Source organism: Oncorhynchus kisutch, linkage group LG4 (assembly GCF_002021735.2).
Source record: "Oncorhynchus kisutch isolate 150728-3 linkage group LG4, Okis_V2, whole genome shotgun sequence".
NCBI lineage: Eukaryota > Metazoa > Chordata > Actinopteri > Salmoniformes > Salmonidae > Oncorhynchus > Oncorhynchus kisutch.
The window spans coordinates 53,486,328-53,508,163 of record NC_034177.2 but is presented as its reverse complement, the minus strand read 5'-3'; the positions used below and the strand labels follow the sequence as shown (position 1 = coordinate 53,508,163).

Sequence of the window (21,836 nt, the reverse complement as noted above, 5' to 3'; positions counted from 1 at the left end):
TAGCCCATGTGGACTGGGGAATTTGAAAAGAGAGCACGTGCACGATGGGGTAATCACATCTAACATGGATCAGAAAATGTTTTCTCAAATCCAGGTTAGGTTTTTGTTTAACATGATCGGAAAGAGCAGATTTTGTGTTTTTATAAAAATGAGGACATGGGCTCTGTTTCAAAATACTACTTTTAAATTAGCCTAGGCTATATGACAGCGGTTCCATATATTCCATAGCACTCAAGTTGTGTGGAAAAAATATGATTTATATTTTATATTCCATTATATCTAAAATATGCGTGTCGACTGTGATCAAGGCAGGGGAATGTAAGTGTCTTGTCTGTTTAATGAACAAAAGAAGAACTATTGATTTCATTTGCATGGCTCAGCCTTGTAGCCTAAAGGTTGCACAGACCAGTGACAGTTAAACTCAAAATATATTATTTTATTTTGAAAATACATGTTATTAGTCTTTTGTTAGTCATGACCTGACTAAATGAACTAGTAAAACAGATAATGGAAACACTTACCGAGTGATGCAAATGCTTCCACACAGGTGTGGTTCCTGTGTCAATTAAGCAATTAACATACCATCACGCTTAGGCTCATATATAAACATGCTGGACAGGCCATTATTTTGGCTACCATGGCTATGCCCTCATAGGATGACAATGCCCCCATCATCAGGGCACGAGTGGTCACTGAATGGTTTGAAGAGCATGAAAACCAATGCAAATCATGTATGCCATGGCCGTCTCAGTCACCAGATCTCAACCCACTTAAACTCCTATGGGAGATTCTGGAGCGGCGCCGGAGACAGCGTTTTCCACCACCATCAACAAAACACCAAATAATGGAAATTCTCATGGAAAAAGGGTGTCGCATCCCTCCAAAAGAGTTTCAGACACTTGTAGAATCTATGCCAAGGTACATTGAATCTGTTCTGGCTCGTGGTGGCCCAACGCCCTATTAAGATACTTTATGTTGGTGTTTCCTTTATTTGGGCAGTTACAGTACCTGTAGATTTCTTTGTGATGGTGTATATTCAACGGATTTATTAGACGCCCACCCACATCGACACAACCCTACCACACTCAATGTGCCAGCATGCTTACGGGATATGGTCAGTTTAACTGTTTTATAGGGTGGTATCAGTGGTCAGGGTGGGAGTCAGACAGGAGGGTGGACGCACGGCTCCATCGGCAGATTGGCACTCCTCTATCTATGACTGTTGGCAACTCTGTGAACTATGTATTCAACACGTGTGACACTCTCTCTGTGGTTACTTTGTAAACAGGAAGCTGAAGAGTAAAAACCACATGTTGAGGATGGAATCAACAAACTGATTAATGTTAGTGTAACTATATTCAATGTAAAGAGCTCATTATTTATTTGCTTTTAATGACTCATGCATGAGCGAAGTTGGCTACTTTCTTAATTTTGTGTAGTTAAGTTGAAGGCCTTTAAAAATGATATTATCATGTTATTGAAGAGAACAGTAAGAACAACATGAAATGTAACATTTAAAGTATTATGTTCATGAATTGCAATAATTATTGCAGAGAAAAACATGTTGCAGTGGCCTATCATTTAACAAACTGTACAGTATGACTTTTTTACAGACATGAAAGAGGAATTAAGCCATGTCTACCGCACTGTGGGGATCTACCACGCCTTCACAGCCAATCGCGTGGCCTGTCACTGACACACATCCCGTTCTCTCACACGCACAACGGGACAGACAAGAAGACGGCCAACTGTTCTCTCCACATTTTACACCAAAAAGTAAGTATTTGTTTATTTGTGGGGTTATTAGATATTAGTTAATATTAGACAAAGTCACGAGGTATTTTGATAACTCTAATGATAGTCAGCACGCTATATAGCTAACTTAATATGGCTAGCTAGTTTACATTTCTGAATAGAGCTAAAGTTATCTGGTTTATAAATGAGCCATACGCTAGGTAGCTGTAGATAGCTATTAGTAATTTACTGTGAATAACATTTGATAGGGAAATGTGCTAGGAAAAGTGGAACTTCCCATCACATCCCGAAGTTATGGACAGCTGTCAAGCCTCGGGTAAGATAGAGAAACGATGAGTGAGCGCTATGCGCCCTGGTTGAATTTGGTGATTAGAAAGAAAGTTGTAGGAACATTTTCCCTCTGGCTGTATGTATAACGTTAGCTACAATACAATAACCGTTGGGCGATTTGTGAAGTTCACACTTCTTGCATTGAATAGCTGACACAATCTATAAATTGTGTTTTTTATTCATTTGCTTTGGCCTTGGTCTGGAGAGATGGTCCCATGAATGTTGTAGCTCCTGGCTTGGTGCAATACAACTTGGTGTAAACGGATTCTGTGTCCATGTGCCTCCTCCATTTTTCCTGTGAGCTGACAGTTGTTGTTAAACGGAGAACGCTGGGGACCCATAACAAGGTACTAAAATATTTAACCCCAGAAGGAGGGCTGTACCATACCAGGGTAATGGACTCACAGATGTGAATATTATGGATGTGACAAATAGAAAAACACGTATTAACGTTTTAACGCCTTTAATCGGTTTTCCGTTAAAACGTTGAGAAAATTCATAAAATTCCACATGCACTATGCATAATCTGGTCCTATTTCGTATGACCGCTAGGGGGCAATTAAGTTCTATCAACACTTAGAAAAAAGGTTTCCAAAAGGGTTCTTCTGCTGTCCCCATAGGAGAACCCTTTTTGGTTCCAGGTAGAACCTTTTATTTTCTAAGAGTACCACAGTCATAGGCTGAATTTAATCTGAAACCAAACAATTGGCCATTAAGCCCTTTATATAGTGGCCACTTGCTGTTGTGTTCAATAGTGATCACTTGAGTCTGCAAGTGTTTTGGCCAAAATGAGCATTGAAACATTGCACACTCCACTTCCCAACTGACACTTCCATTTGTGTCAGTTGGAAGACAATCCATTTGCGAGCATTGTGTTCCACTACCTGTCTTGCGCATGACTCACTCACTATGAAACACAGGCACGGGGGCAAAACGAAGCATCAGCTGATTTAGCTTGTTGTAGCCTGCCTGCTGCTAGCTAGCTTCAATGACAAACACATGGATTGAATTTTAGCTAGCTAGCTAAGGATGTTGGGCACTGCACACATACATTTGTCACTTATTTACAATAGTTTGACAACTTGCTGATGAAGTTGTGGACATGTTCCCAGCAGTCAGGCAGGACTTCAGCTTGTTTCCAAAGCACCAACTGCTTCAATTGTAATGTTGAGTCAGCTAAAAGCACAACGTAGCAGCAGACTCGACAGGGGCAGAGCAGGCTGTTCGCTGCTGTCGCTTTGCCTTTCTGTATAATTTTTCCAGCTTAACGACGATGATGTGCGGTGTGCTATAATAATAATTTGAAAGATGCATATCGCCTAACGTTACAGCATTGTTGCATTACATGTTGACCAGACCGCGCGTGCGTCCGTCCGTCCATGTTGATTTTGTCCTCCCATACCATACGCAATCAGGTGGTTGAAATATCAAAACCAACTCTGAACCAACTACATTCATTTTGGGACAGGTCGATAAGCAAACATTTATGGCAATTTAGCTAGCTTGCTTGCTGTTGCTAGCTAAATTCTCCTCGATCCTGACTAGTCTCCCAGTCCCTGCTGCTAGGGAGCCAATCAGCTAATGTTAGCTAATTGGCTAACAGTACACTAGCTTGAAATGGAACCACTTTCTGTCAAAAGTAGAAAAGTGTAATATCTGAAAAGTAGCTAGCTAGACTATCTATCATGCATGATGGACGCATCTTCTTGTCATGGATGCCATGCCACGGTTGCCCTTGGATTGAAGACATAATCCGGAGACCGGTGTTTTCTCCTTCTCTTTAGCTATCATACTCTAATTCCACTGATTTCAAAACTCGATCCTCCAGAAAATGGAGAGCAACACATATGCAGCTCAATTACTTGATTATTTTGTTTAAAAGGTTCGTTCAACAGGATTACAAACACAGACTGACCAGCTCAAATAGACAGAAGCCATCTATATGGCAGACCAATCCTCTCTCGGCAAGTCCAGCCCACTCATTATCTCAGCCAATCATGGCTAGTGGGAAGGTTGCCAACTTTTTCTGTAGCTTAACCAACAAGGCTCTTAATTTAACAATTTTATTCATATTTACAGATAGCATACAAGTTTGTTATTAAGGCACATGAAAGTTCACATGTTCCAGAAGGCATTTCTGCTAAAAAACTCATTTTGATACAAATAAATGTTCAAATGGCTCTCCTGTGAAGTCGTGACTTGCAACATACCCCTGGTTTCCTGAATCGGGTCACACGTCCACCACTTTGTGGAGCCGTTAGAAATGCTAATGATAGCCTAACCATTTTCAGGTAGATGGGAAGGCAATTAAAAGGGAACACAGTAGCTTATGCCTACCTGGCAGAATCATGATTATTTGAATTAATCCAGTGGACATTTGTTTTGAAAACTCCATCACATGTGCGCTACAGAAACACCTCCAGCCAAACACAACTTTCTGGCTTGGGCGCACCTGAATTAAAGGGTAAGCATTTTTGTGGACTTAGAACATCCCATTTTGTTGTTTAAAAAAAATAAATATATATATATATATATATTTTTTTTTTTTGGTATCGTTTTGAGTATTGTTCTTTCAAATTCTGCCCTCTAGAGGATTTAGCAGAAAAGAACACATGGCACTTTGAAATCGGCAATAAATACATATTGCACTTCCCATTTCTGTGACCGAGTCCAAATCAATGTAAGAACTGGTGTTCAACTCAGGGTTTCCGTTAGCTGGTAATAGCCTGATTTTGCCCCCCCAAAAAATAGAAAGTAAAATTGCCGCCTGACAATTAAGAAGAAAAAATACCATTACGAAATAATGCTTTTTAGCCTATTCATTTACTTAAATACCAGTCGATGGAAATACATTTGACAGGTCATGCTTATCGGTCTATAGGGTAATTAGCATAATTTTGTGAAGTTAAATTGGCGCGTGTGTGTACAGTATATTCATTATGTATCTTATTTATCACATGCATACAGCATACAGATACAAAGCCTTTGAGCGGAAAATATGTCAGCATCTCAAACACCAAATGCACAGACAATGGAAGGCATGCTTCATCAGCACGTCACACACCACTTTGCAAGGAGCTGGAGGTAGTATGAAAAGATATACTTAATCGTTTGAAACCTGAACGTTTTGCTACCTTGCTTTAAAGTAGCCTAGCCAAAATCCGACCATATCCGTGGAGGAAATTATTTTATATAAACTAAACTTAATTTCTTTCACAATCCTAGTCATATTAGCAACCCATGCCTACATTTCTAACGGATATTTTCATCTCTGTCACACTGTTCATAGACTTCAGTGCAGGACAGGGGTTGAGGTGTTCATAGGCTTCAGTGCAGGCTAGGGGTTGAGGTGTTCATAGGCTTCAGTGCAGGACAGGGGTTGAGATGTTCAGAGGCTTCAGTGCAGGACAGGGGTTGAGGTGTTTAGAGGCTTCAGTGCAGGACAGGGGTTGAGGTGTTCATAGACTTCAGTGCAGGACAGAGGTTGAGGTGTTCATAGACTTCAGTGCAGGACAGATGTTGAGGTGTTCAGAGGCTTCAGTGTAGGACAGGGGTTGAGGTGTTCATAGGCTTCAGTGCAGGACAGGGGTTGAGGTGTTCATAGACTTCAGTGCAGGACAGGGGTTGAGGTGTTCAGAGGCTTCAGTGCAGGACAGGCTCATCATGGATGGAGGGTGTAGGAGAAGAGCTCAACTCTTCCACTGAGAGCAGGACAGGATTTCACTGGGAAGACAAAAAACTAATACAACACACTGTAAATACAAAAAGCATATACATTCCATTACAGCAGCACCAGTGTTTGGTCAAAAAGTTTCTCCATGAAGTTAATCTCAGAATTCACAAAGTCTAACAAAGACTGCCATCTCGCACACTTGACACATTGATGTAGCCTGTTAAATGTTCCTGGATAAAGTCCTGATCATCCACATACCTAAACAATGTTTTGTACGGGCCATTATAGGACCAGTTTTTCTAATCCGGTCACCTGGTTTTCAAAACCTCCTGGGGGGGGGGGGGGGGTACCTTATATTTGTTCATATGAATTATATTTAGACTAGACCAGCAGTGTGTTTCCTCTACCCAGACACAGAGACAACAACTGATGAACAATAGAACTCATACGGCTTGCTTTTTGCATGTTTGCATAGTGCAGGCATATGCAACTGCAGGCCTAATTAAAAATTAACTCAGTCTGTCATCACTATTATGTTGATTGATTAATTCCAGTTAATAATTTTGGATTGAAAAGGTTGAGGCAATCTAGCCAGCCCAGGTTTGAATATAAACTAAATGTTATCACATTTTCTTCTCACAAACAAATGGACTATAAATACATAATGTAACCAATTAGTTTACCCTGACCAGATGAACAGGGCGCAAAGGCTGTATGCAGCTGCTCTTATTAGTAGCATACAGTTGATCAGACTGAAAAATCGTCTCTGTTTCATCCAATACAGCATGTCAGATCTCAAATCTTTAGGTGTGCCTAGGCTGCTGCAACATTTATGGAAAGAGTTTTTGCTTGTGTTTGTCTGAAGTGATGATGGGTTATTACCTTTGCTAAATAAATACCGGAGGAAAGTGGAAAGCCTACTTGAGCGGGTGTGAAAAAATACGCTACGTCAACCCCTCTTTTTAATCTCACTTTTAATGGATGACGCGATGGAAGTTATCAAATCTTTTTGAATGGATTTTGACATTCCAGAGAAGACAGTATAAACTTCCATATGCTCAGCAAGTAAATCATAGTGACATGCAATTACTTCTGCAAGTTCCTTATTTTTGGCACTATTGTGCCAAATCCTTATTGTGGCTAGCTTCACAACACATAACTCGGTCCGGTCGAGCCTTACTAGCCAGATGAAGCTAGCTGGCTGCTTATAATGTTAGCTTTGGGCAACAGGGTTAAGTAGCTGGTTAGCTATTTATTTTCATAAACTGAAGTTCAATTTCAATAGGCGAACAACAAGTCGCAACCTAGCTAATACTTACTCACAAGGATTCCTAAATCAAATCAAATGTATTTATATAGCCCTTCGTACATCAGCTGATATCGCAAAGTGCTGTACAGAAACCCAGCCTAAAACCCCAAACAGCAAGCAATGCAGGTGTTGAAGCACGATGGCTAGGAAAAACTCTGTAGAAACCTAGGAAGAAACCTAGAGAGGAACCAGACTATGAGGGGTGGCCATTCCTCTTCTGGCTGTGCCAGGTGGAGATTATAACAGAACATGGCCAAGATGTTCATAAATGACCAGCATGGTCAGATAATAGTTCTGGGACAGGTAGCACATCCGGTGAACAGGTCAGGGTTCCATAGCCGCAGGCAGAACAGTTGAAACTGGAGCAGCAGCACGACCAGGTGGACTGGGGACAGCAAGGAGTCATCATGCCAGGTAGTCCTGACGCCTGGTCCTATGGCTCAGGTCCTCCGAGAGAGAGAAAGAAAGAGAGAAAGAGTGAATTAGAAAGAGCATACTTAAATTCACACAGGACACCGGATAAGACCGGAGAAGTACTCCAGATATAACAAACTGACCCTAGCCCCCCGACACGTAGACTACTGCAGCATAAATGCTGGAGGCTGAGACAGGAGGGGTCAGGAGACACTGTGGCCCCATCCGATAATACCCCCGGACAGGGCCAAACAGGAAGGATATAACCCCACCACTTTGCCAAGCACAGCCCCCACACCACTAGACGGATATCTTCAACCACCAACTTACCATCCTGAGACAAGGCCGAGTATAGCCCACAAAGATCTCCGCCACGACACAACCCAAGGGGGAGCTCCAACACATTGCTAACAATAATGAAAATGTCTGCAGTTTCTACTGGTCATTGTTTTCAGGCTGGTTATATTGGTGCTAGCTAGGTACAAAGCTAAAGCTAGCTACCCCAGAAGTTGCGGTCGGACATATAATGCTTTCTAGCCAACAGTATTGTAAACACATCATTTGTGGCAGGTGTTTGCTTGCAGACTTTTTTGTACAGCTTTGAAAATTCTACTGATAGTAGTGGTGGAGCTTAGTTTGCATGTGTAAATTCAGCACACACAACATTCTATAATAGTGTTATTTGACATGTCAAATTAAAAGCTTATTTATCTCATCAAATAGTGTTATTGTCAAATAGTGTTAAAATAGTGTTATAGTATATAGTATGTTGTGAAGCTAATAGCAGTGACTCTATTACTGTGTAACTCCGGTAGGGTGAACAATAGCGCACTTGGTAATGTTAGTGTGTACCGGTGCTCGACCAGTCGCTAAAGCCAACACACCCACAACAGAGAACGGTTGATTGTCAAGGGCAATGAATTCCATTATCTTGGCATTAATGGATTAATGGATTTTGCTTTTGAGTTGTCTCACTGAAAATATCTTACTCTTTCAAATGACTGCTCGATCCACACAGCAGACATTGTGGGCTAGGTTCGGAATGCTGTGTTGCACGTGTAGCGCAAACGTTTACGTGGTGTCATTACTTCCTGTACCTACATTATATAGGTATGCACGTTAGCTTAGACATCGGTTTTTAACATTGGCGTTAACCTAGACATCGGGGCTATACCGATGTTGGCATTTTTAGCTAATATCGTCCGATTCCGATATGTTCACCGATGTATTGTGCATCCCTATTTTGTACACCTAGTGTATGTAAAAACAAAAAAGTGCCTTCTCCCAACTGCTGTTTTCAGATCTCTCCACAAGTTTTCAGATCTGGCCTCATTGCTGGCCACTTCAAAACAGTCCAGTGTTTAGTCTTTAACCAATCCCGGGTGCTTTTCGAAGTGTGTTTGGGTCATTGACCTTATATGGAGACCGAGCTTTGCGCTCCAAAATGCCTTGGTATCAGTGGAGGCTGCAGAGGGGTGGATGGCTCATAATAGTGGATGGAACTAAGCAAATGGAATGGCATCAAACAAATGGAAACCATGTGTTTGATGTTGTTGATACCTTTCCACTTATTTCGCTCCAGCCATTATCACGTGCCCGTCAAGGTGCCACCAACCTCCTGTGCTTGGTATTCTCCTGATTTCATGATGTCATGCACATGTTCAAGACACCCATTGCCAGAGGCAGCAAAGCAACCCCAAAACATCTCTGATTTTGTTTTCTTTAGAAAACAAACAAAAATATGCAAATTGCAGTCAGCCTTTCTTCTGTCTCTCTCTCTCTCTCTCTCTCAGTAATGGGGTCTCCTACCATATAACCCCTTTTCCAAAAAATTACATGCCCTCCTAAAACTGGTTAGAACTCCAGTTCAGTTTGTGATATTAAGATTCTAACAATGACTGTGTGTTATATCGACATATTTAGAAAAAGTCAAGGACAGAGGGGGCCATGACTTTAAAAATGGCAGAGTAATAAGATCATTTGATTAATGAGCAGTCCAAATGGCTGCTTTAGCGGTTCTGGTGTTAAGGATTATGTGCTTTGTGTAGTAGACTATAGTATCTGCTGTTACTGTACTTAGGCCTACTTGTTTTTATGTGCTCGACTAGGATATCTGGTTCTGATCAATCCTGTCCTTACACGTTAATAATGTGAGGGCAGATGCTGGAGATGAGAAGCAAGTACAGGGAGTGAACATTTAATTAACAATGGGCATGGAACAGTACAGGACTGCGTCTAGAAATGAAAACATAATGACAATAATGCTGACACGGGGAACCAAAGGAGGAATAGACAGAGATAGATGGGGCAATCAACAAGGTGAAGGAGTCCAGGTGAGTCCAATGAGCACTGATGCGCGTAATGATGGTGACAGGTGTGCGTAATGAAGGGCAGACCTGGGCGAGCCTGACGGACTGGCGGAGGCATGGGCGCTGGACAAGCCAGCTGATGTGTAGAAGCCCGACGAGCCTGCAGATGTTGTGGGAGTCGGCTGAGGCATGGGAGCCTGACAATCCGGCTGAGGCGTGAAAGCCTGACGATCCCACTGAGGCGTGAGAGCTCGACGAGCCGGCTGAAGCATGACGGGTGCCTACAGAGGCAAGAAAACCTCTTGAGCCAGCTAAGACATGGAACCCCGACGAGCCAGCTGAGGCACTCTCGGTTTCATTGGCGACGGCACCCAGACCCAACATCAGCAACAAAAACAAAAAAACAAAAACTCCCTCATGCTTCACATATTGGTGTCAGCATTCTGTGAGGGCAGATGCTGGAGACAAGAATCAAGTACAGGGAGTGAACATTTAATGAAACACGGACATGAAACAGAACACGGACAGCGTCTGGACAGGGGAACAGGTAAACAACAATAATGCAGAACACATGGAGGAACAGACTTTGATAGATGGGGCAATCAACAAGGTGAAGGAGTCCAGGTGAGTCCAATGAGCGCTGATACGCGTAATGATGGTGACATGTGTGCGTAATGAATTGCAGCCTGGCACCCTCGAGCGCCAGAGAGGGAGAGCGGGAGCAGGCGTGACAAATAATTATGCCTATGTAATAACCACTAATGGTGTGTGTGTGTGTGTGTTTGTGTGTGTGTGTGTACTGTATCTGGTCTCAGTGTGAGACTCAAACTGACACTACATCCTGCTCATATTAAGAGCTACGACACAGTAGTGCCTTGCAACGATTGCTCTGCCATGTGAACAGAGGGAAGGGATCGTGCAGGCAAACAGGCAGGGTGGACTGAGAGGAGCAAAGCGTATGTGCGTGTGTGTTAAAACCCATGAGAAGCCTTGATGATCCAATGTAAACTTGGCCTTATTCACGGTATGCCGACGGATGTATATAAACGCTGAGAGTGCCATGCAGATGTGCAAGATCAGGAACAGGCCGCATATCTGGCATTGGTCAGCGCTTAAAGCTGGGCACTGTGCCCAGTTTGACTAGGCTACTGATATTCCATGGGGTTACTCGGCATGCAAAATCACTTGTAGATCAATGACTATCAACACAGTTACATGCTTAGTTTGACATTGAAGGAGAGGACGCATCAGTTGTCACTTTAGGTATTTTCAGAAGGTAGAAAGAAAGTAATATGAACAAAATATTTTAGTGAATTGGCAATGCCTAACAGTTGTAATTGATTTTCTGACCAATGCATTCTACATTTGGATCGGTTTGGGGTCCGCAGACTGATGCATTCTGAACTTAAACATTTGAATCTGCGACCAGTATGGGTGAATCCCTACACACTGTAAAAAGAGGTTGTTGTTGCTGTTATCTAGAAGTGGAGATGACAGTAGAATTGCTATATAGGCTCTAACACAGGACTTGGGGATATTAAGGAGGGTGAAACACCACTGCAGGGATAGGCAGTATACCCTCTTTTACTATATACCAGTATTGCTGCATGGACCAGTTTGGGTTTTTATTTTACTTTCTGCAATGGTATTTCAATGTTTGGTTTGTTAAATGTGATATGCCACTCCAACGCTGTTTTTATATTTCACCTCATATGCTAGATGAGTTGTCTCTCTTCCTCTCCACCTGCTTGACACTTTCCCATGCACTTCCCACACCCAGCCCTTTCCCCTGTCACTGTTACTGTAATTTAATTATGCCAATGTGCTTTCATTAATTGAAAACCCTTAATCTATTTTATGAGAATTTGTAAGATTCTTGTTTGCATAAAATAGACGGAGACCAGTCTTTTTAATAATAGGTAACAGAATTTATTCTCAGAGCGCGCTGCCACGTCACCACGAGCAACAGTTTATATATAAATCATGACGTCATTTCATTGTTTTAACAGAATCCCCTCCTCTCGACCGGGACAAAGTGAGGTGAAAAGTTAATTCTAACTTACTAAGGTAACTTTTGACCCCTCAACATTATCGATCACCACTGAGCTGACAGTTCTAATTAACAGAAATTAGGAATGCACTCACTGTCTTATCTAAAAACCCCAGAGCTCAGTTCCGTAGGTTCAACCATAGGTTAACGACCTTATCTGTTTACACAGTCCACAACCCATTAGTTTCTTCCTAGTTGGAATGGTGTTCATTAACTTTAATTACTCCTTGTCTGTGTCACACAATCCCATCGTATGAACTCATATTGTTAATCAGATATAATAAAACAGAGTATAAGTTTACTTAGTTACAGTTCCATTTAAAATGATTTGTTCAGTCATTTAATCATAACTTTCCGAACAGTCACTCAAGGAGAGCAAGTTGTTGCTCGACCTCGGAGTCAGGGGCAGAAACTACTTCTCAGATAAGAGTTCAGTGTGTCAAATCCTGTTGTCCGGAACTCTGGCAGTCTCTATGGGGGTACCATAGGGTTCAATTCTCGGGCCGACTATTTTCTCTGTATATATCAACCATGTCGCTCTTGCTGTGGGTGATTCCCTGATCCACCTCTACGCAGACAACACCATTCTGTATACATCTGGCCCTTCTTTGGACACTGTGTCAACTAACCTCCAAATGAGCTTCAATGGCATACAACACACCTTCCGTGGCCTCCAACTGCTCTTAAACGCTAGTAAAACCAAATGCATGCTTTTCAACCGTTCACTGGCCGCATCCACCCGCCCGACTAGCATCACTACTCTGGACGGTTCTGACCTAGGACATGTGGACAACTACAAATACCTAGGTGTCTGGCTAGACTGTAAACTCTCCTTCCAGACTCATATTAACTTCTTACGGCTGAGATCCTGTGATAGTGCAGGGCGCCAAATTCAAACAGAAATCTCATAATTCAAATTCCTCAAACATACAAGTATTTCACACCACAAATTGTTGTTAATCCCACCACCGTGATCGATTTCAAAAAGCACACCATCTGATTATGTTAGGTCAGTACCTAGTCAAAGAAAAACACAGCCATTTTTCCAGCCAAAGTGTCACAAAAAGCGGAAATAGAGATACATTTCATCACTAACCTTTGATGATCTTCATCAGATGACACTCATAAGACTTAATGTTACACAATACATGTATGTTTTGTTCGATAAAGTTCATATTTATATCCAAAAATCTCAGTTTACATTGGCGCGTTACGTTCAGTAATGTTTTGCTTCCAAAACATCCTGTGATTTTGAAGAGAGCCACATCAATTTACAGAAATACTCATAATAAACATTGATAAAAGAATCAAGTGTTATGCATGGAACTTTAGATAAACTTCTCCTTAATGCAACCGCTGTGTCAGATTTCAAAAAAGCTTTACCGAAAAGCACACCGTGCCATAATCTGAGTACAGCACTCAGAGACCAAAACAAGCAATGAAGATATCCGCCATGTTGTGGAGTCAACAGAAGTCAGAAATAGTATTATAAATACTCACTTACCTTTGATGATCTTCATCAGAATGCACCCCCAGGAATGCCAGTTCCACAATAAATGTTTGTTTTGTTCGATAAAGTTCGATTTATGTCCAAATACCTCCTTGTTGTTCGCGCGTTTAGTTCAAAAATCCAAATTCACGACACGCAGGCCAGACAAAAAGTACAATAAATAAATAAATCCTCTACAGTTCGTAGAAACATGTCAAACGATGTATAGAATCAATTCTAAGGAATTCTTTTATCATAAATCTTCAATAATGTTTCAACCGGAGAATTCCTTTGTCTTTAGAAATGCAATGGAACGCAGCTACCTCTCACGGATGGGCGCCTGACCGAGCTCATGGCCTTATGGCAGACCCCTTACTCAATCAGCTCTTATTCTCTCCCCCTTCACAGTAGAAGCCTGAAACAAGGTTCTAAAGACTGTTGACATTTAGTGGAAGCCCTAGGATGTGCAATATGACCCCAAAGACACTGTATATTGTATAGGCAAAGACTTGAAACCTACAACCCTCAGATTTCCCACTTCCAGGTTGGATTTTTTCTCAGTTTTTGCCTGCCATATGATTTCTGTTATAATCACAGACATCATTCAAACAGTTTTAGAAACGTCAGAGTGTTTTCTATCCAAATCTACTTAATAATATGCATATCCTAGCTTCTGGGCCTGAGTAGCAGGCAGTTTACTCTGGGCACCTTATTAATCCAAGCTACTCAATACTGCCCCTCATCCATAAGAAGTTAAACATCTCCAATCCAAAATCAAATCTAGAATAGGCTTTATATTTGGCAACAAAGCATCCTTCACTCACGCCGCCAAACTTACACTAGTAAAACTGACTATCCTACCGATCCTCGACTTCGGCGATGTCATCTACAAAATAGCTTCCAATACTCTAATCACAGTGCCATCCATTTGGTTACCAAAGCCCCTTATATCACCCACCACTGTGACCTGTATGCTCTAGTCGGCTGGCCCTCGCTACATATTCGTCGCCAGACCCACTGGCTCCAGGTCATCTATAAGTCTATGCTAGGTAAAGCTCCGCCTTGTCTCAGCTCACTGGTCACGATAACAACACCCACCCGTAGCACGCGCTCCAGCAGGTATATCTCACTGGTCGTCCCCAAAGCCAACACCTCTTTTGGCCGCCTTTCCTTCCAGTTCTCTGCTGCCAGTGACTGGAATTAATTGCAAAAATCGCTGAACCTGGAGACTTATATTTCTCTCACTAACTTTAAACATCAGCTATCTGAGCAGCTAACCGATCGCTGCAACTGTACATAGTCCATCTGTAAATAGCCCACCCAATCTACCTACCTCATCCCCATATTTTTTAAATGTACTTTTCTGCTCTTTTGCACACCAGTATCACTACTTATACATCATCATCTGCCCATCTATCACTCCAGTGTTAATCTGCTAAATTGTAATTACTTCACTACTATGGCCTATTTATTGCCTTACCTCCTCACGCCATTTGCACACACTGTATATATACTTTTTTTCTATTGTGTTATTGACTGTACGCTTGTTTATTACATGTGTAACTCTGTGTTGTTGTTTGTGTCACACTGCTTTGCTTTATCTTGGCCAGGTCGCAGTTGTAAATGAGAACTTGTTCTCAACTAGCTTACCTGGTTAAATAAAGGTTAAATAAAACAAATAAAAAGTAGCCTTCATCTAACCTAACTGTTTCTTTCTCTCAGTTGCAGAGTCGTAACCATGGGGAAGGGATGCATCACGGCAACTAAGTACTTCCTGTTCCTCTTCAACCTCCTCTTCTTTGTAAGTGACATCACCACCTTCAGCCCTAGCCTGCTATCTATGTCAATGGATATCTATGTCAACCCCAGCCACTGTAGCCTTCATTTGCATCAAATCCATCTGACTTAAGAGAATATTACTCTGTGTATAATGACTAGTAGTTATTGAAGATCATTCATAGAAAATGTGTGTGTCCAGTGCCCACTGACCAGTTTCTGTTTGCTGTTCTTTCCATGTTGTTCCTGTTTTCATTATCATTTGAATATGGTAGGCTGTTTATTGAAATATCCCAGAGATTAGCAGAGTACGTGTTACTTTCCAAAGTGATAAGTGTTGTAGTACTGTACTGTAGCAACACAGTCAGAACTGGTGGTTTTCATCTTCTTACCTTTATTTACAAAGGTAGGAAATACCATTGAGGTCAAAAGACTTCACCTGGCAGAGACTTCACTCTTCAAACACAACCTACAAGTGTGTTTGATCAAAACCCAGACAGTCCATCATGAAACTGACACAACAGCTCCTATATTAAACCTTCACTGATGATGTCCAACCTGACTCTTTACCTCCTTTCCAATTTACTCACTGTGTGTCTGTGTGTAGTAAATGTGACTCAGGCTTTTGATGTGAACACTCACCGCCCTTAATGGAAAGCATCTGTGGACAGAGGCTAGTAGTGGACTACATAGTACTAGTTTATATGGACCTAATGAGGTTGAAACAGACCCTCTAGTCTAAATGAAGAGTTCTCAATTAGGTTTCCATTTCGAAGCCAAGGGAAAGTGGTGAATTAGGAACCTCTCATCATTTGGGTTGACCCCCCCCACTACCAGACATGGTCCCTATAAACTCCACACTGCACTTTAGGCTACATTTTTACATTTGAGTTATTTAGCAGACACTGATATCCAGAGACTTACAGGAGCAATTAGGGTGAAGTGCCTTGTTCAAGGGTACATTGACACATTTTTGATGTTGTCAGCTCAGAGATTCAAACCAGCGACCTTTCGGTTACTGGCCCAACGCGCTAACCGCTAGGCTACACTTTATAGACTCGTTACCAGATAATTGGCAGATAATCTGGCTGTCTAAAATATCCGCTCGTTGCTGAAGGTGAGTGTCAGAAAAGGACGTGGTCTGGACCGGAAATGAAAATTAAACAAGAAACTCTGATCAGGTTCAGACCTTTTGGTTCTGGTCTAGACCTGGCTCCTCTATTGGCTAGTTCCCTTTCAGAACTTTTCAATCTGGCCCTTTATGTGTTAGGTTCGTCTGAATGGGAGGTCTCCTGACGGATCTGTTACAGTAGAGAAGGTGTGGTGTAGACCAGTGGTTCCTAACCTTTTTTGAACCGTGGCACACCTTGATGGGATATAAAAAATTCTGCGGCACCTAGCATTTTTTGATTAATTAATTTCATGGTAATGACCTCCATCTCATCTAATTCATACTGCAAAATCATACATGTTCTCTTAAGATGGATTTTATAGATAGGTTTTATTTAAACTATTTTTCCTTACTCATGATGATTAATTTGTGTGTACCCCTTTAAGAGAGTCCCACGAAACCATACTAGAAGTAATTTTCTTTTGCTCCGGTAAAATAGGTCTTTAGTTTTGAACGGTTTGAGCTAGAGAGAGGTGGTTTTCTGCATTGTAAAGGTGCAACCATGGACACACAGCCATACTCTGTTTGTTTCTATGTCAGAGCCTGTGGTACAGCTAAGCCTAGCCACTTGCTAATAGTTCTCCCAGGCAAAGTAAAATGATACAAACGATACAATGTAACAACAGGCTGAGTGCACCAGACTTGAAAAAGAAGAGAGAAAGAGAGGGAGCAGACATACTATAATTTCATATTTTAGAGACACACCGCTTTTCATGTTCTCTCTATTTGTTATCTCACTGATCTGGTTTGCAATGAGCCCAACATTTTCAGTAAGAATCTACCTGCCTCTATTGTATTGTACTGGTCCAGGACAATTGTTGCTATCTGGCTCTATGGACCATGAAAATGAGTGCCACCTTGTAACTCAATTCCTTTTCCCTCTGTAGATCTTTGGAGCATTGATCATGGGCTTTGGACTGTGGGTTCTCCTGGATAACCAGAGCTTCATCGCAGTTCTGCGTAAGTAAGAACACAGGCATACACACACCCTTTGTGATCTTGCCTGATAGTTGTTGATACTGTCTATCTTTGCTCAAGTGTTCTATGCACAGGGGAAGCCAAAAGTAGAGATTGGAAATTGTGCTTGTCAGATCCCAAAGTGTTACTACTGTTACTACCTCAATCCATGTCCAATCCTAAATCCTTAGCCCAGTCTGTGCAGTTAAAGTGGCTCTCATCTTACTTGTCTCATTCCCACAAACACCAACCCAAGGGAAGAGGGCCATAAGTTAAGAGCAGATGTAAGCACTAAAACAAAATGTGACCCACAACTGATAGATAGCGTATGGTACTCTCAACCACTAGAAACAGCTATATGGTTCGGCAGGCATGCATGCACACACACATGCATGCGCAAATGCAAACACATACAGGCGGAAGTGACAGATCATTAGCGATAGGTTGGTGATTAAAATCTGAAGTAGTTTCATACTGTGTTAGAGGATGACAGCTTACTTCAACCCTACTAACTTTGCCGTTCACACACAGCATGTCATCTTATTTCCTATATTGTCTCCATATGTGACCGACCACCTTAATTTGGTGTTATGTAGCAACATTTGAAAAAACATTGGATAAAAGCAGAGACACAGGGCTACAAAATGGTTTATCTTACGCTGTATTTGAGGAACAATGGGAAAGTAATTCTGCTTTGAACGTTGATAAACGTGTAACCTCACTTTTGAGAAAATGGCCCTTGAATGATTTGGTACCCACTGGAGAACTCTTCTTTGTCTACACCCATTGTTCACACCCTCTTAAGCCAGCCCCACCCATTTCTTTAAGGATTCACATGTGAGGTCATGTGCTACACAGTGAGTAGTGTAGTAAAGATTAAGACTAAGAGGTAAAAGTAGTAGCCTACTATAAGGAAAAATTCCAGTTAAACAGATACAAATATTTTATAAATATTAGATGACACTTTTCTAAATTGATGGGTCATGTAAAAGAAATGCTATAATCCCACAGCCACATCTTGTTAAGTGGATGGGTCTCTACAGAAGGAGTAAACGGTAAAGCGAAATGGTTACTTGCATAGTAGCAATATCAAAAAGAGATAGTGTCAATATAAAGAAAAAAATAACAAGTGTCAATGCCAGTAGAAAAAATAAATAATAATATACATTATGTTCAAGAACAATATCAATAACGATATCAGTGATGTATGAGGTAGTTATATGCATACAATCAAGGGAAAAGTGGTTGAGCAGCAGGATACATTTTTTTAATTGTAGTAGCAAGTGTGTTAGGAGAGAGTCATGTGAATAGAGGCACTGCAGATAGTGTTGATGACTGGGAACTCGCTCCAAGTCCAAACCACGCATGAACAAGGGAATCTATATTCGGAGTGTTTCTGTGCTGCCATTGACTTTGGTGCAGGGCATGTGATGTCCATAGCCTCTTTGTCGCAAAACTCCCTGATCTTGTCAAAAATATATGTTTGTCTAGCTGTGTCCAGTCAAGGTGGTGCTTGTACAGGCTGACCATCAATGGGAGGAAGGATGTCAGCATTGCGCAGCAGCTAAAACCTGGTCACGACTGAGTCTGCTCCTTGGAGACAACAATACCAGGCTCCAGAGCATCGAAGCTGTAAAACAGGAAATAACCCCAAAAATTTAGAGGACATTACAACCTTGCGTAACATCAATTCATCTTCCAAGTTTAGATAAGAAGAATGCAGTGAAAATAATATTCACCTGAAGTGCTGGTACTGCTTGATCTGTGGCAGCGGCCTGCACTACGGAATCAGGTGTTGTTGCAAGCCATAGCTTTCCACCAGGAAGTGAATGTCCAGACTATGGTGGAGTTTGTGCATGGTCCGCCAGGCACAATACCAGAGCACAAACTTTTTCTTGTTTTGACCACTGCAGACCGACTGCTCACTGTAAACAATTGCTTGCTTGAGCCAGCTCTCTTTTTGATGGGAGGCATTAGATCATTATCCTTGTATGACTGGTGGAGGAGAGTCAGGCGTGTTCTACTGATGCTGAAAGTCAAATTCCAGATACAAATATTTTAACATTATAATACAATAGATAGCCGTAATCACCATCAGACACACCTGTCTAACTTGATGGGTCATGTAATCAATCCAATCTTTTGTTTAGACATGCTAGCTAAACAATTAACCATAATCCTAATCCATAGAGTACTAGCAATACAAATCGATTGTCATAGCTAGCTAAAGTTAACCAAATAAAGTTCAATGTTAGCTAGTTCCTGTCTAGCTAACATTAGGCTACAACTAGCAATGCAAATGGATTTCTGAGATAATATTACTCCACAGATCATACACATAATGTTAGTTAGCGAGCCAGCCACCTAGCGTCAGCTAGCTAGCTAACAGTAAACTTTAACTTGCAAAGAAAACAACTTTCTGACAAAATTAGATACAGTTGAAGTCGGAAGTTTACAGACACCTTAGCCAAATACAGTTAAACTCAGTTTTTCACAATTCCTGACATTTAATCCTAGTAAAAATTCCCTGTTTTAGGTCAGTTAGAATCACCACTTTATTTAAAGAATGTGAAATGTCAGAATAATAGTAGAGAGAATGATTTATTTCAGTTTTTATTTCTTTAATCACATTCCCGGTGGTTCAGAAGTTTACATACACATACACAATACATATTAGTATTTGGTAGCATTGCTTTGAAATTGTTTAACTTGGGTCAGACGTTTCAGGTAGCCTCCCACAAGCTTGCCACAATAAGTTGGGTGAATTTTGGCTATTTCCTCCTGACAGAGATGGTGTAACTGAGTCAGGTTTGTAGGCCTCCTTCCACACGCTTTTTCAGTTCTGCCCACACATTTTCTATAGGATTGAGGTCAGGGCTTTGTGATGGCCACTCCAATACCTTGACTTTGTTGTCCTTAAGCCATTTTGCCACAACTTTGGAACTATGCTTGGGGTCATTGTCCATTTGGAAGACCCATTTTCGACCAAGCTTTTACTTGAATGATGTCTTGAGATGTTGCTTCAATATATCCACATATGTTCCGCCCCATGATGCCATCTATTCTGTGAAGTGCACCAGTCCCTCCTGCAGTAAAGCACCCCCACAACATGATGCTGCCACCCCCGTGCTTTTACGGTTATGATAGTGTCCTTCGGCTTGCAAGCCCCCTTTTTCCTCCTAACATAACGATGGTCATTATGGCCAAACAGTCCAATTTGTTTGTCATCAGACCAGAGGACATTTCTCCAAAAAGTACGATCTTTGTCCCAATGTGCAGTTGCAAACCGTAGTCTGGCTTTTTTTATGGCGGTTTTGGAGCAGTGGCTTCTTCCTTGCTAAGTGGCCTTTCAGGTTATGTCGATATAGGAATGGTTTTAATGTGGATATAGATACTTTTGTACCTGTTTCCTCTAGCATCTTCACAAGGTCCTTTGCTGTTATTCTGGGATTGATTTGCACTTTTCGCACCAAAGCACATTCCTCTCTAGGAAACAGACAGCGTCTTCTTCCTGAGCGGTATGACGGCTGCGTGGTCCCATGGTGTTTATACTTGCGTACTATTGTTTGTACAAATGAACATGGTGCCTTCAGGCATTTGGAAATTGCTTCCAAGGATGAACCAGACATGTGGAGGTCTACAATTGTTTTTTCTGAGGTCTTGCCTGATTTCTTTTGATTTTCCCATGATGTCAAGCAAAGAGGCACTGAGATAGAAGGTTGGCCTTGAAGTACGTCCACAGGTACACCTGCAATTGACTCAAATGATGTCAATTAGCCTATCAGAAGCTTCTAAAGCCATGATAGTTTCTGGAATTTTCCAAGTTTTTTAAAGCACAGTCAACTTAGTGTATGTAAACTTCTGACCCACTGGAACTGTGATACAGTGAATTATAAGTGAAATAATCTGTCTGTAAACAATTGTTGAAAAAATTACTTTGTCATGTACAAAGTAGATGTCCTATCCGACGTGCGAAAACTATAGTTTGTTAAGTTCTCTAGGATAGGGGGCAGCATTTGGAATTTTGGATGAAAAGCATGCCCAAATTCAACTACCTGCTACTCATCCCCAGAAGATAAGATATGCATATTATTATTTTCATGTCCGGATGAAAAGCGTGTCCAAAATAAACGGCCTGCTACTCTGGCTCAGAAGCCAGGATATGCATATTATTAGTAGATTTGGATAGAAAACACTCTGAAGTTTCTAAAACTGTTTGAATCATGTCTGTGAGTATAACAGAACTTATGTAGCAGGCGAAACCCTGAGGACAAACCATTCAGATTCTTTTTTTTGAGGTCACCCTCTTTTCAATGGATTTTCATTGGGAATCCAGATTTCTAAGGGACTTGGTTGCCGTTCCGCTGGATGTCACCAGTCTTTAGAAATTGGTGAAGGTTATTCCTTTGTGTGATGAAGAAGTACGGCCATCTTGAACGAGGGTCACTTCATGTGTACTGTTTGATAGAGGCACATGACCAGAAAGCATGCTTCAGTTTGTTGTCTTCCTGTATTGAACACAGATCATCCCGTCTTCAATTTTATCGATTATTTACTGTAAAAAATACCTAAAATTGTATTCTAAAAATAGTTTGAAATGTTT

General features: G+C 41.4%; 1 protein-coding gene across 1 annotated transcript in view; it reads left to right on the top strand.

Annotated features, from left to right (window-relative positions):
- Positions 1-1,669: 1,669 nt before the first annotated feature.
- The window catches only part of LOC109888736 (CD82 antigen), a 44,279-nt gene continuing 24,112 nt past the window's right edge, over positions 1,670-21,836 (top strand). The window contains exons 1-3 of the mRNA XM_020479907.2: positions 1,670-1,776; positions 15,052-15,130; positions 17,164-17,236. Of these exons, the coding sequence (XP_020335496.1) occupies positions 15,068-15,130; positions 17,164-17,236 (136 nt within the window). The 5' untranslated portion in view covers positions 1,670-1,776; positions 15,052-15,067. The remainder of the gene's footprint in view (positions 1,777-15,051; positions 15,131-17,163; positions 17,237-21,836) is intronic.